General features: G+C 41.4%; 2 protein-coding genes across 6 annotated transcripts; one reads left to right on the forward strand and one right to left on the reverse strand.

The window, feature by feature from the left end:
* Window positions 1-3,044: 3,044 nt before the first annotated feature.
* Window positions 3,045-11,273, reverse strand: pglyrp6 (peptidoglycan recognition protein 6). 4 transcript variants are annotated; one of them, XM_030407633.1, is made up of 5 exons: window positions 11,145-11,273; window positions 6,918-7,742; window positions 4,753-4,963; window positions 4,346-4,644; window positions 3,045-3,137 (listed from the first exon to the last, which is right to left on the reverse strand). In XM_030407633.1, the coding sequence occupies exons 1-5, from the start codon at window positions 11,209-11,211 to the stop codon at window positions 3,115-3,117; spliced, it is 1,425 nt and encodes a 474-aa protein (XP_030263493.1). In that variant the 5' UTR covers window positions 11,212-11,273; the 3' UTR covers window positions 3,045-3,114. The 4 variants fall into 4 exon arrangements, with proteins under 4 accessions (XP_030263493.1, XP_030263492.1, XP_030263495.1 ...); XM_030407632.1 differs by having other exon boundaries at window positions 3,047-3,140; window positions 11,145-11,272; XM_030407635.1 differs by lacking the exon at window positions 11,145-11,273 and adding an exon at window positions 10,065-10,205 and having other exon boundaries at window positions 3,047-3,140.
* On the forward strand, window positions 7,628-16,826 carry LOC115575502 (trafficking protein particle complex subunit 5-like). 2 transcript variants are annotated; one of them, XM_030407637.1, is made up of 3 exons: window positions 7,628-7,764; window positions 15,094-15,366; window positions 15,451-16,826. In XM_030407637.1, exons 2-3 carry the CDS (start codon window positions 15,097-15,099, stop codon window positions 15,745-15,747), a joined length of 567 nt encoding a protein of 188 aa, XP_030263497.1. In that variant the 5' UTR covers window positions 7,628-7,764; window positions 15,094-15,096; the 3' UTR covers window positions 15,748-16,826. The 2 variants fall into 2 exon arrangements, with proteins under 2 accessions (XP_030263497.1, XP_030263496.1); XM_030407636.1 differs by lacking the exon at window positions 7,628-7,764 and adding an exon at window positions 13,038-13,184.
* The last annotated feature ends 307 nt before the right edge of the window (window positions 16,827-17,133 follow it).

The raw sequence follows: 17,133 nt of genomic DNA on the forward strand, positions 1-17,133 counted from the left end.
GTTTTGGCTGTCCTCGGTATTTTTGGTGTGTTTATGCCAGCTGCAGTTTTTTTTTTTTTTTTTTTCGGACCGGCTGACCCATTTTCACAATATGTCTGGTCTTAAAGAATGAAATGGAGCGCCCGAATGGTTACATAAATAAGTGGCCTTTATCTTCAGGCCCATGTCCTCTCTCTCCTGCTGCCCCTGTGGAGAGCGGAGCAAAATGCCCGGGTACATCAAGGTGTCCCACGGGTTTGGCCTCTGTTGCACCAGAGGACGTGGCTGATATCGATCCAGCCGCCGTCAGGTGACTACAACAACAATACATCCGCGCACAACGCCTTTTTAAGAAAAAAAAAAAAACCCCAAACGCCCATAAGCTGCAGATCTCCTTTAGTGCAAATACTCACTGAAATCGGCCTGGCTTTTTTTGCGGATCGCAGTGAAAGGCTGCCTCTTTAAGCACCGTTCGTCATACTTTGAGGACGGAGCCGAAGCTTTCTTTACGCCCCGAGACGATGATGCTCGCCGGAGGCTTTCACCGCTCCCATGGACAAACTTGCTCCGTTTTCAGTCGCCGCTCGGGTTTTTTGCATGGATCCCTGGAAGATGCCAGGCAGAGGACTCCATGTTATTTGGCTTGTAGGCACGCCACGGCTGCGTACGTAACGTCGACGGGGAGGGCGACGAGAAGAGTTTCGAGTGGAGCACCGGAGTCAAGTTGGATAAGTTCAACTTTTCGCGAGCGACGCGGTTTTAAAACGCGTTTCGGCACGCGGACACTGATGTGCGGGGACGGATTTGCGTCGCGACGCGTTTTTAAAATCACGATGAGACTTGAATCTGCGGGGAAAAATTGTGAGCGACAACCGTCCACGCCGATCACCGATCACCTTTATTTATGGCGGATTTTATTCAACGTGAACAGGTCAGGTATTGAGTATAAATTGGGCCAATTTAGTTTTCAGTTGCCATCATCTGTTTGGGACGCACACCCAGCAGTGAGGTTAATAACATGTTTATAGGACATATCATTATGTATCTCTGGCTGTGAGACAATAGCAGGTGTACAGAGTTTAATTAATCAGTTTATGTGACAATATTTCCTAAATGCTGCAAATCAATAAACGCCTCACCGCTGGTTATTACATGGTCCGCTGGCGCCTCCTACCGGTGTTAGATGGGACTGTGTGTTTGTACCATTAAGGGCACTTTTCACCAGTGTCTGATGAAGTACTTAGATACTTATGTAATAATACCACAGTACCAAATGTCAAAGTACTAGTTATGCAGAATAGGCCATTTCATAATAATGTATTATTTTACGGTATATTGTTGCATTATTGATGTAGTCATGTGCAAGTCGCTTTAATGTTAAAGGTGCATTATGTAGTTTTGGGGGAAGACATGTCAATCAGAAGAGAACGATCTGTTTTATAACACACTAAGTAAACAAACTCTCTTTGTTTTCATGACTGAATAAACTGAATAAACAAATTGACCTTAAAGGACAACACAATGTCATGCCGTTGTACTTTGTTTATATGCGGCGGACCCTGCCACCTTCAGACAGTCTTATGGGGACCTCAGTTTCCTCTGAGAACAGCTTCTTTATAATATATTATATATTTCTGATTTGGTATTATTACCTTGTTAATATAGAAAAAAATAAAAATTCTGAGTTTGTTTTTATTTTCCTACATTAGTGCCCCTTTAATACATGTAGTTATCATAATGATACATCCTGATGTATTTGTTAATTATATTTTGTATCGCAAATCAGAATCTGTCAAGTAATAAGTGACCTAACTTATCAAATAAATATAGTTGAGTAAGAAGTATAAAAACTGCAGAAAATTGGCACATTCACGTAAAGCACAAGTACCTGTAAACGTACCTGATTACTTTCTGCAACTGAAGTATTCGCTCATTACGTGAGCAAAAGTAATAATACCACACTATAAAGACACAATTGTACTCTCGTTGAAGAGGTATTATCAGCGTCTGCAAACACATAGGCCTACCATGTGTTATGGTGAAAGTATTACTGCTTACCCTCAGCAGGTAATACTGATAATTATTATTTGTGCTGTGGAGGGTAGTGATAACTTTGAAATCAAATTGTTGGAGAACAAGCATCTTTTTCTCAGTGACTTGTGAACAATGGTTCTGAACAAATTTAAATTCTGATCTAACAGAATCATTTAGAGACGCTCTTAATATACATGTGTGAAGAGTGTTGATGCTGTGGAACACGGTGTATTACACTGAACAGCAGTGTCATTATTTCATTGTGCCTTTGCATACATTTGCTACTGTTGACATACCCACAAGCCACAGCATTAAAACCACCCCATTCCATATTTTTTAGGTTCTCCTTGTGCAACCAAAACAGCTCTGCCCTGATGAATCAAGGCACGGTCATAAGACCTCTGGGGTGCCCTGTGCTGTCTGACACTGGGATGTTTGTAGTGGATCCTTTGGGTCTTGTATGTTGCTGGGTGGGGCCTCCATGGATTAGAAATGTTCTGGCACGTCCCACGGATGCTTAAACAGATTGGGATCTGGGGAATTTGGAGGCCAGGTCAATGCCTTGAGCCCTGCGTCACGTCCCCTCGAGCCGTTGCTGAGCAGTTTCTATGGTGTGGCAGGGCTCATTGTCCTGCTGGGGGGAGGTCACCTGTTAGTGGTCTTAATGCTGTGGCTGGTAGGTATCATTACTGATTAAATAAATTAAAAAATGAAATACTCAATGATGTCATGAGATTGATTTTCATTAATTCACTTAGTCCTTGTGTTAACATTCAAGCAACATTTTGAGGCTGGTTAACTCGGAACAGTTATCTCCTGTATGTCGCTGTATACTGTAGTTTAATCTAACGAGTCATTGTACCTTCGAATCAAATACCCTTTGTGTGCACACCTTTAATTTGCGGTGTAACCAGTAGCTGTCAGATAAATGTAGTGGAGGAAAAACTTCAATGTCCCTCCTCACCAATGCTTTTCACAGTAATCACATGAGATTTCAATCGACACAGGTGTTCATAAGAAAAGGTCAGGAATCAGATAATGAGAATTAGACGAATATTTATTGTGTTGTGTTTTGGTTCATCCAGCTCCTCCTCTTGTCAACTAGGGCGATTTCTTTACTGGATCTTCTGAAAGGAAGTAAATCAAATATTAGAATAGGTGAAACAGTTGGAGGAGCAGGTTTTCATTGATACACAGTGTAAATGTAAAAATAAAAATCCAGCTTTAAAGATCCTCCTTAAAGCAAAACTATGTCACTTCTATAACAGCTTAGAATAACAGCTTCAAAATCATTTTGATGTTACAGTGTCTGGTAACCGGGTGAATGGTGTCTCTGTCACTAAATGTACGTCAAGTACCAGAGTGAACTCAAGGTGGAGCTGCTGTTTTTTACTACTTTACGTACAGTTGGGTCGTTTAATCCAGGGGTTTCCCATCTAAAGGGTCACAAAATCAATCTGACAAGGTGTGAGACGATTGAAAAAAGAAAAAAGGAGTTTAAACAAACTTTTATTTGATTTATGAAGTTTTATATTGGAGAATATTACGGCATTAGATAGTTCTTTAAATTAAACCATGTGAGAACTAACGGAGGAATGGCCTTTTAGTGGACTCATAGACATCTGAAACGTGACAATGAGCCACAACAAGACACTGTTTTAATGTAAGAGGTCACAAGCTCAAAGGTTTGGGTCAAAGTCCCTCTGTCAGATACTTATAGTGAATAATGAAATATTATATTATAACGTCCTAAATCATTTGTTTGTGAATTTGCAAAGTAACAAGCTAACAGTATATATGGTAGTCAGTGTTACTAACGTTAATGTTATAGTAATAATGATGACATCATGGCCAGCAGCTCTCAGTAGAGGTTTATCAGTCAGGGAAGCACCAGTCTTTTGTCAAAACTGAGTTGAGAACATGGATCTTAATAACATACAGCGTTTTGTGTTTCTTGGTAACCTTTTTGAAATGGAGATACCTGCTTTTGATATTTTACTTCTCATCAAACTCGTGGGCTTCACACAACCATTTACACACTCACTTGCAAATGAGAATATAGCGCAACTAAAAATACCGATGTGGTTTTGCAGTCAATAGACATGCCCTGACTGTCTAGACATGTCCAAAATGGAGGATTAAAAGACATAAGGATGGATGCCGCACCCTATTGACGAAAAGCCCACAGAGAGTTGTTGTTGTTATGCCATTGCGATCGGGCCATGAAGAGCAATTTGTGGCAGGATACACCAGCTCTGGTCTAGATATTCTACTTCTTCCTTATCAGCTTAACAGCTCCCCCACCTGTTGCTGTGCCAACACTCGTATGTACCTGTTCCGAAGTGTTCCCAGCCTTTGATCTCATTATAGAACGCATCTCCAGGACAGGAAGTGTTCACCACCTGTCTGTGCCCCTGCACCTCGTAGTTGGCAATCAGTCGCCCTCCGCCGACAGCGCAGGATGCCAGCTGATCCCTCACCAGCCCCATGGAATGCTGGGAGGGCAGACTGGCCATGTAGTCTCCGATGAAGGAGACGCCGTAGCCTATGGAGTTGTGCCCGAGGGTGTGGGCTCCCTGCCATCGCCAGCCTCGGCCCTCGTAGATGTACCCGTCAGAGCCTGCGACGAAGCTTCAGGAGCACAGCGTGTCTTAGGCTTTGCAATCTGGGTGCAAGATTTCACATAATGTACTGTATATTTAACAAGTGCGAGAGGGCTGAAAACCTGTCTGCATTTACCTGTATCCTATGTCGTCCCAGCCCCTGTCTTCCTGGTGGAAGCGTTGCATGGAGCGCATGTCTGCAGAGCACTGCTCGTGGGTCAGACAGGGCTGGCTCGGCGTGGAGGTGTGATGGATGTACAAGAAGGAGAGAGGGAGGGAAAGGTTGGTGGGGGTCCCTCTGTACGGCTTTGCGCCCCACATACAGCGAGGTATGATGGGCGGACAATCTGAAACACATCAACGATGAAGGTTAGTAACCGTGAATGGAATTTTGGAATTTTTTTCCTCTCTTAAGATTCGCTGCTCACAGCTTCACAGGATTTTTTCGAAAAGCTTCTGATGTGGTGATTTGCATACTCAGCATAGAGGTGTGCCTCAGGGCAACTTTAGGAACACTACTTTTCTCAATTCTTTGTTAATAATCTAAGGCTCTTTCTCCATTTTTTGTGTACAACTATATGCAGATGACACCATCATTTCATACATTTAAGAAGCCAAGCAATTTGATTTCAATATTCCGCAAAATTGTTTGTCAGCTAACAAAGTATTGAATATTGAAACGGTGAAAAAAAAAAAAAAAAAACCTATTCAATGCTCTCTTGGCATGAAGCAGAACCTCTACTCCAAATCCAACACTTTGGGTGGATTTGGAGTTAGTTGATAGACCATATTCACTCTCTGCAGCCATGTTCCCGTGACATAACACTCAGGGTGGGAAAAGATGATGGAGAGTGAAAGTCAGGAGGGACAAGGGAAGTAAAACACATATTTGATAACCCATTAGCTTTCGTTAGACAACAGCTAACATGAGCATTCAACCACTTCCTATCCAAAATTACTTTTTGATATTGTTACACCATACAATAAGAAGGGCGTGAATTCATTCTAAAATATCCGCACACATCTTGTACACTCACTTTTTAAATGATGTCCCGCCAGACGTTCATTATAAGTCACCTTTTCAGTTGCCTATCAATCAGGAAGTGGTGAAATGTTAGCAACTTCTCAGATTTCGACATTCTCCCAGCTTTTTGCTTCACGCCCTGAACTTGCCATCTGATGGTCTATTAAACTGTGTATAAAAACTGCACGACTGAGAGAAACAGTGGCCGGCGGGAAAAGAAACACTGCTGCCACAAATTTAACCGAGTATCTTGGGTTCTCCTGACTGAGCTGGTTTAATGAGAAAATAATAAACGGGCCATGGAGATTTAATATTAGTGCACTGAGCAGCAACATGCCTCTTTTTCATTTCCTCTCCACACATATCATAAACAACGACAACAGTTGCTCCACGGCAACAGTTTGAGGGGACACAACTCTTAATTATGCTCTCTGTTGGGGAGCCTTTTCAATCACAATGTTACGACGCTCAGGGATTAGTAGTCGGTGGCGGTCAGCCATCAGTGATGGACGATGGCGTCATTCAACCCTATTACATCTCCTCAGAAAGTAGAAAAAATATATATGTCTTTGTGTGTGGATTGACTGCGGACTTAACTCTTTAAACCACACATCCACCATGGCATGAAAAAAGGGAGTTTAGCAGAAAGCTACTAAATCCAATCTTTAGCTCCTCAGTGTTGAACATAACAGACTCTTAAGATTTATACTGGTCTGTTCCTATCTTATACACCGTTACATAATGTTGGACACACTCTGCCGGCTCCATCTGGATATGAGACGTCAATTTTATTAGTATTGATTTATTTCTAAATGCAGAAACTTTAATTATCCAAATTGTTTAAAACAGGTTTTGATGTTTTTATAACATAACATTATTCATTAAAAGAGGCTTTTAATGGTCTCCCTTTGAATCCAAGAAAAGAAAAAGCGTTTAAATTTCAGGCTCCTTTTGCTCAGAGTAAATTGCCTGTATTATCCATTCTCTGTCATCATTTGTCTTCTGAAGAAAGAAAAAGCACTTTCTCATCTTCAGACAAATTGCCTATGTTCCCAGCAATGTAATCGCTGTTCCTGTATTCCTTTATCTTTTTATGGACTGATCATTTGTCTTTTCTCCTGATTATTGAGTTAAGGAGGTTGTAACTTTTTTGATACATCTCAAGGGGTTTAACCTGAGAAAATGCATTTCTTATAATTAAGGTGTATATTATTCTGAATTTGATAGACAGCAAATGTTTACAGAATTCGTCCCCTGCGGTCTGGTCTGGTGCTCACCTATGTACTTATGGACAAACTCCTTCATTCCCTCTTTCACCACAGCCATCAGCTCCTTCCTCTTCTTCACGTCCATCTTTGAGCGGCCCGTCAGCCTCCGCTGCAGCTCGACTGATTTCACCACCTGTCTGGTCAGCACTGGAGGGCTCACCAGCCCTCTGAAGTTCTCCCTGCGGCGCCGGCTGATGAGGCGTGGGGCGGCGTCCAGTCCTCGGCTGTCCAGCTGGTGGCAGTAGTACTCCGTCAGCAGACTGCTGAGCTTGAGGGGACGTCTGGATCTGGCGTCCATCCCGAGAACCACGCCGTCCATGCCCCCGTTCAGCTGAGCATTGGTGAGCAGAGAGGGGCTGTCCAACAGGGTGAAGACCTGAGGAGAGGTCACATTGTCCCAGCAGCCGTCAGGTCCTAGAAACTTTGTGAGAGGAGAGCTGGGACTGGAAGGAAGGGCCAGGTCTTTGGTGAGAGTGAGCTGGTACAGGCCCCGAACTCCACGCCCCTCACACCTGGACAGGAGTCCAGCCTCGATGCCCAGGAGGAGTGGTGCCAGGGCAACAGTGGTGCCATCAGACGTCAGGACCACACCTTCCTCTCTGGCATCTTCAGTCACCCTGTGCTGCACAGCCTTTCTAATGTAAACTGAGAGGCCAGCATCCATTCCAGGACCCCCGGAGTCAGCATCACCAAGGAAGTGCTGAATGAATGCATCATTAAGGCCAGCTGCCCTGCGCAGCCTCTTCAGCACAGCCACTGGCTCTGACCCAGGGTCCCCGTCTTCCACCTGCTTCACCGCCGTGATGAAGTCATCCATGTGCCAGGAAAATGATGCTGGGGACGAGAGCAGTGACACGTAAGCGTCATTCAGATGGAAACCGATCTCCTCAGCCCCAGATAACCCTTATATTAGGTTAGCATCCCAAAACGACCCCCTTACTCTCTCACACTTGGGTGCACCCGGAGCAGCATCAGAAAAGTCTAATAACCTTCACTAGCTGTGATTTTAGTTTAAATATTAGAGCTACCAACATGGGATTTGTATTTACGACAGTGGCGTTGCACTCGGAAAACTGTGGGGAGCAGCAGATCACACAAAATGCCAATATCTACATAATGTTGATTTAAGTTTCTCAAGTTTCATTCTGCTGCTTTTGTGGTGCAAAACGCTGGGACAGCACTTTATGGAGAGCAGTGAAAGAGGAAGTATAGAATAATCAAGTAATAAATACTCTTAATACTATTAAAGTAAAAGTAAAAAAGCAAGTTCACTTCAGTTAAAGTATGTTAGTATAATGATAAGGAAAATGTACTTGGTCTTAAAAGTAAAAGCACTCGAAGCAGCAAAATGTCCCCTGTGACTAATATTTTTTATTATGGATTAATCTGCGGATAATTTTCTCCAATAGTTAATTGCTAGTATGGCTTGTTAAAGTTCTGAAAATAGTGATAAAATGCTGTCCCAATTCATAGTGATATCTTCACGATGTTTGTTATTTAATACTAATTTTAATGAATTAGTATTAAATAAATAAATAAATACATGAGGTGTACCCTCACATGAAAGCATGAAATGTTTTTGCATGATAAAGGAAATTCTGGTTGATTAGAATATACTATTATCATTAGGTTAATGTAATTAGAGGCATTATTGTAATTTCTAATGGTGAAATAACTATTAACTCAAGTTTAATTAACTACAAAACTACCATTTATTAATGACGGTTAGTATAAAGTGTTACTATAGTTGTCCATTTCTTTCTGAGAGTTGATTGACTGACAAATTGTTTCAGTTGTTCTTGTATATTTTCATTTGTAAAATAACTAGTAGCTAAATGAAAATGTAGTGAAGTACATCTGTCTCTAATGTGTAATAGAAGAGTGAAGTGGCATTAAAAAAAGTAGCTCTTGTACAGTACTGAAAACTGATTTACCTTGATTCTGCATTTGAAACATGAAGTGAGGTCTTATTCATTTGTCTTTTAAATTACAGTAAGACAGTGATCCTGTCTCACGTTTGCCTTATTCTCAGGGAAAAATTCACACAGTGACAGTAAAAATGTTCTCTTGTAATGAGACTTCCGGTATTTACAGTCAAAAGAAATGGAGCTGAAAATGCTGATGTGGTCGTGGTCAAAATGTTACATACACTTGTAAAGAACATGTATATCATGGCGGTCTCGTGTTTCTACAGCTCTCGTGCTTCTGTGATGGAATGAGTGGAACACATACCACTCTGTCACAAAAATCATTCATGGAGTTTGCTTCAAATCGGAATTTATTATGGGTCTGCTCAAAATGTGACCAAATCTGCTGGCTCATAAATAAACATCCAACAATTCAAATATTTAGTTAAATGTCTATCGGCCATTTTCACTTCAGTTAGGTGCTTTTGATAGCCATCCACAAGCTTCCGGTAGTCCTCTGGCTGAATTTTTTACCACCTCTCTCGACAGAATCGGTGAAGTTCAACTAAATTTGCCGGCTCCCTGGCACAGACTTGTTTTGTCAGCACAGTCCACATTTTCTTGATTGTGATCAAGTCAGGACTTGGGAGGGCCATACCAAAAGCTAAATCTTAGCCTGATTTAGATGTTCTTTTACCACCTCTGATGCATTGTTGGTATGATTGTCCTGTTGGAACACGCAACTGTAACCAAGAACTAATCCTCTGGCTGATGACTTTAAGTTCGGAGATAATCCTCCTTCTTCATTATTACATTTACTTTCTTTAGAGCAGCAGATCCACTGGCAGCAAAACAGCCCCACAGCATAATACTAGCAGCACCATGCTTGACAGTAGGTATGGTGTTGTTGGGGTTAAACGTCCCACCTTCTCACCTCCAAACATACTGCTGCAGTTTTTTCTCTCTCCACGTGATCAGCAGCAATCTTCTGCCGAGCTTTAAGGCGTGACGCCAGGCGCGAGGGCCTCTTTCCTGCACGGCAGCTTCTCAGCTAATGTTGATGCAAAACACACCTGACTGTGGACACTGATCTTCCAGCAGCTCCTAATTCATCGCAGACTTGCTTTTTGGTGATTTTTGGCCGTCTCTTGACCATCTTGACCACTTTTCTCTCAGCAGCAACTGATAGTTTGCGCTTTTCTTCCTGACCGTGGCGGTGACACAACTGGGCCATGCACTTTATACTTACAGGCTGTTGTTTGCACAGTTGATCTTGGGGCCTGTTAATGCTTTGAAATGGCTCCAAGGGACTTTCCTGACTCGTTCAAATGAATAATGGGCTCTTTCAGATCAATGCTGAGCTCCTTAGACTTTCCCAGTGTAGTGTTTGTGGCTGACTCTAATGGATGCATCAAACCAGGCCCATTAGGACGGGCCCAGGAAAGTCACCAGCTGTTGTCACTCAGAAGAAGTTAACGAGGCCGTGCCGCAAAGAAAGTCTGATTCACACAGTGGTTGATCACCAAAATTGGGCTCTCAATTTTTTGTATGTACATTTTTGAGCCAGCAGATTCGATCACATTTTCAGCAGACCTATAATAAATTCAATATTGAAGCAAACTTCATGATTGTTTTTGGTGTTCCACTCATTCCATCACAAAAACACTAGAGCTGTAGAAATCACTGCAACTGAAGACTGCCGTGATATACATGTTCTTGTGCATAGGCGTATGTAAACATTTGACCGCAACTGTACGTCTGATTGTGTGGACTTCCTCAAACGCTTCATTACTGATTAACCTAATAACAGCAACAGATGAAAATGTTCCTGAATTCATGTTTTTTGTACAGGAGTGAGCACTGATGTACAACAGAGTGTGTAACAGAGTGTGTGCGGGGCCCGGGTTCTAGTGCTTTACCACTTGTTGTCACTATGCTGAGAAGAGAAATGATTCTGTGTACAGGCTGACAGTTCCGCAGTATGTGTCAGCCAATATGAGCTTGTGGACAAAAAGAACATTATTTTTACTTTTAATATTATTACATTACGTATTATATTATAATTTAGATATTATATTGTAATGTAGTTCTGCTCAACAGGATAATAATTCTTCACTGAAAGAGAAAAAAAATCTGCTGTGTAGATATATAGTCATAACGACTCACCTGGAGATTCACAATCATAATACAATATAGTCAAAAAGGAAAAAAATAAACATAAATGTACTTAAGTCAGTACATTTTCTTCCACTCCAAATGACCTGAATACACATATTTCCATTACATTCAACACATCTCTCAAACTGGTGAAAACAAATATCATCACTACCTTCTGCACACGCGCCGACCAAGACCACCAGCAGGGTCAGGGTGTGTTTCCAGCAGCCCTTATCCATCCTGAACCCCTCCAGCTCCAAGCTTCAAATGTCTCTTACATATGTGCCTCTCCCATTTTATAGTTGACATGCAGAGTAAGTGGCTGGTTACGTAACGGCTGTGGACATACGTAGATACGCCTGAGTTCAATTTGTCGGTGTGGCCAGCAAAGCAGTGTGGGAAACTAGCACCTGTGGTGTGGACTTGTTTACCCTGAACTCGTAAGGTCTTCCCGGATACAGCACGTAGCAGCGCCGATTTGAGCGAGCTGGGCATTTTTCGAGAAATTCTCAAGTTCTGTAATAATTCCCAGTCATCAGATCTGTGTTCTTAAATCGGCCGGTGCTTGTGAAACCATCTTGGAGGAAAGAATCTGCCAATAGCAGACCCTTCAGGACTGTGCAAATCATTGGCAGTCCTCTCTGAGGCAACAAGCATATTCTTGTTAATGATCTGAGGAAGTCCCAGAACCATGAATCATATGTGTGTACCCACGGATTAATCCACCGATCACTAATTTTAGGACAGAATTATATGTGCCTGCTGACATTGATGGAAACACAGCCATGTGCTAAATGCATTCAATGTGGTGGACAAAAAGCCACATATCTGGGTTTACAGCAGTCATATGATGACAAGAACAGGAAGTGGATGTACTCTTCGTGTGAACTGGAAATTACACTGCAGAAGTAAGAAGAAGAGGTCAAAGATATAAATCTGTAATCACTGTGATCTGTAATAATAAAGATCTGCTGAGCAGTGGCAGCATTCATAATAAACATCAACACTTTTTGAGGATGGAGTGAACATGACTCAGGAGAAAAATGCAGCGTGCAGAGCTAATAACATTATAACTGCACTGAGTGCGGGAAGTGGGCTATCATTAACATTATAGAGATACAGATTTAAAGTGGGCTTCTCCTGACATGACAAGTCATAATGTATGCGATGAAAATGGTCTGGAAATGTGATTCATTTGGAAGCAACATAGAAAAGAGGTGCCCAACAGCAGCCCGTGAGAAACGCGTGTCACATGCACAGAAAAGGAGGTTCCTGCTTTTTGAAACGTGGATGAGAAAAGTTGGTTATTACATTATTGTTTACGTCTGAAGCTCTTGCCAGCTCAGGCTTTTACTTCTTCCTTTCCTGTCATCGTGATTTATGTGCAGGTCCTGGCGTAGCAAAGGAAATTCAGCTAGAAGTTAGTCTGGGTCATTAAATTGCTGAGGTTTTTAAGGGAAAGGATTTTTACAATAAAACAGGCTACAGTTTACTACAGCAACTAAAGATATGTTTATTTTTAGTATTGTAATAAGCAATGGTGAGAGTTTTGATGAACAAATATCATGATGAACATGATTATTGCTGGCTTCAATGGGCCCCCCTTGGCGGCTCGTCCCCTTAATGTCCTCAGCTAGATCCCCAACACTGCTACCAGTTCATAAAAATGCAGCCAGTTTACATGAGACATACATGAAACATATGGGTTTATTCTTATTTATTTTAGGGTGACTTTTTGACATTTTGCCAAGGACAAGAAATACAAACTTGTGGGCTTGCTCTGGCTCCTTCACACTTCTTATCCTCCTGTCAGATAAACTATTGAACACAAATAGATGAAATATAATAAATACAATGTTGGTGTATGGTTGGATGAAGAAATTGCAGACTATGGGTCATTAAAAATGTGGGCTATGGATGGAGCTTGTGAATAATTTAAGAATAATTAAGGTATATAAGAATAATCTTATGGCAGACATAGAGCTCATAGATTTTCATTATTTAGCAGACTTGTACATGTAGCTAACTCACAGCTGTATACATTTTTTAAGTAGTGTAAAGAAATGAAGCTTAATGCAGTGAGTGTATGTAGCGGGTGCAGGCTCCGGTGCAGTAGGTGGCAGTGTGCGCTTCATGGGAAGTAATCAAAACATAAGAAGGCGGAAGAGGAAGAAGAGGAAAACTGTACAGCAGCTGATCTATCGCCAACAAGGTTCGATTATCTCACAAGAGCTCTCTAATACACTATAAGAATACCAGGAGAACAGACCACATGTTCTCTACACTGCATTTGCTCTGTGTTTGTAGTCCGGGAAGGACTCGCGCGCAGTTAACTCAACAGGAAGTAGCAGTTAGCAGTTAGCTTTGGCTAGAGAGAGCTAACAGCTAATGGTCATCAGCTGTACTGGCGTTTGACAGACTCAAAGTACACAGTCGGTGGAATAGAGGACTCTGTGTGTTGGTTTAAGGCTGATATGAGGTTTAATCTGTATTTATTAGGCGGGAATGTGCCGTGAGTTTGATGTCGGGAGAGCTAGCTGAAGTTCCTCTCTGTAATAACAAACCTCGCCATGGTGCTGTGTGAGGAGGGAATACTGTGGTGTCATTCCATGACATTTCAGCCAAATGACACATTAATGCAAAGTACTCAGTTATAGTATGTGACTGTGGTGCTGAAACCATCAGTCAGTTAATTGCTTAGTTGATTAACAGGAAATCAATTTCAGAATTATAGAGCAGCATGCCAAACAATCTGTTTTCAGCTCAAGTGGGAGGATTTGCTGTTTTTTTTTTCTGTTTTTTTTTTTTATTCTAGCCTATGGTGAATGTTTTAAAATATGATCTCCCCTCAAGGAGAATGGCGATCCTACGTTGGGTTCTGGTAACTTAAGATGGAGGTTCACATGTTATTTTGATATTGAAGAGACTAAACCATTAACCCGATAAAAGCCTTGATTAGTTGGATTACCTTAGTTGCAGTGCTCATGTCAGGTTTTGTTAGCCTGCAAAGATACTTGTCAAATTAAAAAATACATAATACTAATCTTAGCCCTTCTGTATGAAGCCTCTCTGTCAACATGATGGGTGCGTTGGAGCCACAGACTTCTGTCACCACACTGACTGCTTTCATTTCTAGTCTTCACTTAGTGTGACATCACACATCAGAGATCACTGCATCCAAACAGGAAACTGACAGCATCATCTCTGTCAGTATAACCTACTTAGGTAGGGTGATATGAGAGAGAATAACATTAATATCATTTATATTTTTTCTACCATCAGAAGATTTCCTGTATCGTTCACACTATGGTAGTTATCCTTTTTGATATTTTGAGGTGTTCTATGCCGTTGTGGATATTTCCAGATAAATCAGCTGGACTGTTCCAGGAGGCTCGTTCAATTTATTTGGAAGTGGATGATACAAATTCAACAAATTGGATATTGTTACATTGTGTTACAATTAAATTGGTTTGGTCAAGGTTTTATTTGTTCAGTTACATCTTGTTGTTGTTTATTCATCCAGCTTTCTGTTTGACCTGTTTTTGCACGATATGGTCAAAGATTGATTGCGATTCTTTTCACAGATATTGCAATATAATTCCTGATTATTATGGATCATTACATTTTACATCACAATTTTCATTGTCATTGGAAAAACTAGTACAATCATGATGATGTGGCATTTCTCTGCCAAACAAACGCGTTTCAGTACATGAAAACTTTGGAGGCCAGTGCATCAATGCAGCACTACAACATTTCATATAAAACACTTTGATACATTTGACTTTTATAAACTAGTTGCATTTCCTGCTATTTGGATATTGCACTCATTGCGTGATTATTTTGCTACTAGTTTTCATGCACTCGTGGTGTTTAGTTCAGACAAATCTGTTGATATTTTGGCAGTCAAGTTTCAAATCAAATCACATTCAGTCACAGAAATATGTGCCAGATAAGAAGAACTCTCCGCTATTTCTAATCTACGTACGTTATGAGTTCCAGTAGATACATTTACATTTAGGGCATTTGGCAGATACCTTAAGTGCGTAAGTGCTATGATTTAACTGCTAAGTATGATAACACACAAGTGCATAGATACTAACCGGTGCTGTCTCCAACAGAAAATGGACACCCGTTTCACTCGAGGGAAATCTAACATCTTGGAGCGACCCCTGACCCGACCCAAGACCGAAGTCAGCGTGAGTGCTTTTGCCCTCCTGTTCTCAGAGATGGTGCAGTACTGCCAGAGCCGCGTGTACTCCGTGTCCGAGCTGCAGACACGCCTGGCGGACATGGGCCAGAGCGTCGGAGCCGGCATGCTGGACGTGCTGGTGCTGAGGGAGAAGAACGGGAAGAGGGAGACCAAACTGCTCAACATGCTGCTCTTCATCAAGGTGAGTGAAATATAAACCGCAGCCGATTCATTTTTTAGAGTTCAGTCACTTTTTTTTTTTTTTTAAACGTTTTCTTTCCTTCAGGTCAACGTGTGGAAGTCTTTGTTTGGGAAGGAAGCTGACAAGCTGGAGCAGGCCAACGATGACGACAAGACGTATTACATCATAGAAAAGGAGCCGCTTATCAATGCGTACATCTCCGTGCCCAAGGAGAACAGCAGCTTGAACTGCGCTGCCTTCACCGCAGGCATCGTGGAGGCCATCCTCACACACAGCGGCTTCCCCGCCAAGGTCACCGCCCACTGGCACAAAGGCACCACGCTAATGATAAAGTTCAATGATTCAGTCATCGCCAGAGACAAGGCTTTGGATGGCAGATAAGGAAGACTGTGGTTAATTAATACAGGTTGAAGATAAATCATCCCAGTCCAGGCTAGTGTTTGTTCCTGACTGAATTTCCTTGTGGTAACTTTTGGTGACTGGATGGATGGATGGATGACTGAGTGCACCATACTGAGCCACACGTAGAGAGGAAACCATGCAGCCAGTCGGTTCAGTTGTACAAGTTCTTGTGGATCATCTCACTCCTGTTTTACCTCATGAAGTGACACGAAATTGTTTACTGAAGATCACTTTTGATTTGTATTTTCATGTCACATTTTTCACCACATTATTTTGCTGTTTTTCAACAGTAAATCTCATATTTCTTAGGTCACAATATATTTAAACTAAATACCGTAGGTAAATAATGTCACACTGGGCTCTGGGAATTTGTTTACGGGCCTTTTACACATTTTCTTTTTACAGACTCTATTCAATCAATGAATCGGGAAAAAAAAATCACAGTCGTAAAACAATCGCTAAACAGTGGCCAACAGACTATTAAATCCCTGGTTTCTATAATGTTGATAAAAAAAGGGGTCACAGTACCTCAGTTAAGAATGTTGTTTTACAGAAGGTCCAGACTCGTGAGAATCTCTGTTTTTTTTCTCAGTTTCATTCCAGTTCAGCTCCAGCTGCATGTTTCGTCTCTTTAAAATAGTTTCATAATCAGGGTCGTAGCTACCATTGACAGCAGTGATGTCTTCTAATTGTTTTTATGTGGTTGTATTTGTATTTAAATTTTATTTTGTCCTTGTGAGAGAGATGGAGGTGTTGGTGGGAGGAGGGGGTAATTAGTAACAGACAGAAAGCAAAACAACAGGCTTCAGCACTTCCCGGCGTGGTTTTTATTCATAGCAGCATGAAGAAGGCTTTGAAACACCATTTAGACGTACAGGTTGGAACATTTTAAAGACATAATCAAGTCGAGGCCAATTTAGTCAAAAAATACAGAACTTTGGGGTTCTGTAAAATGCATGTGAGGGCAGAGGCATCCTGGTGACCAAGTGGTGAAGATGTATTATCATGTAACTGCAATGGAAAAATGGATAGAAATAAAAGAAATAGTTCGACAAATAGTTTGATATCTGTGGAAATTTGCTTATTGTGGTTTCCCAAATTTCGCCCATGTATCCGTGGATCAATACTACTCTTAACTACAGTCTACACTAATTGAAGCTGTCACAGCCAGTTAGCTTAGCTTAGCATAAAGAGTGGTAATGGAGAAACTTCAATCCTGACTCCCTCAAAAAAAGTCTTAAAAAGACTACAATGAAAGTCACTCACACATTTGAGTAAGTAAACTATCTGATATTAAATGTACTTACTGCCAGAGTAAAATAATTCTACATATATTTAAATGTATGTATGTATGTATTCAGTGGG

The sequence above is a fragment of the Sparus aurata genome, chromosome 23 (genome assembly GCF_900880675.1).
Source record: "Sparus aurata chromosome 23, fSpaAur1.1, whole genome shotgun sequence".
NCBI lineage: Eukaryota > Metazoa > Chordata > Actinopteri > Spariformes > Sparidae > Sparus > Sparus aurata.

Excerpts from the sequence above, each read along its gene's own strand:
- pglyrp6 (XM_030407632.1), bottom strand. The coding sequence starts at position 11,211 with ATGGATAAGGGCTGCTGGAAACACACCCTGACCCTGCTGGTGGTCTTG. Across the intron at positions 7,743-11,144 it reads GGTCGGCGCGTGTGCAGAAG|CATCATTTTCCTGGCACATG; the intron begins GTAGTGATGATA and ends TCTCGTCCCCAG. Across the intron at positions 3,141-4,345 it reads CTGGGAACACTTCGGAACAG|AAGATCCAGTAAAGAAATCG; the intron begins GTACATACGAGT and ends ACTTCCTTTCAG.
- LOC115575502 (XM_030407637.1), top strand. The coding sequence starts at position 15,097 with ATGGACACCCGTTTCACTCGAGGGAAATCTAACATCTTGGAGCGACCC. Across the intron at positions 15,367-15,450 it reads ACATGCTGCTCTTCATCAAG|GTCAACGTGTGGAAGTCTTT; the intron begins GTGAGTGAAATA and ends TCTTTCCTTCAG.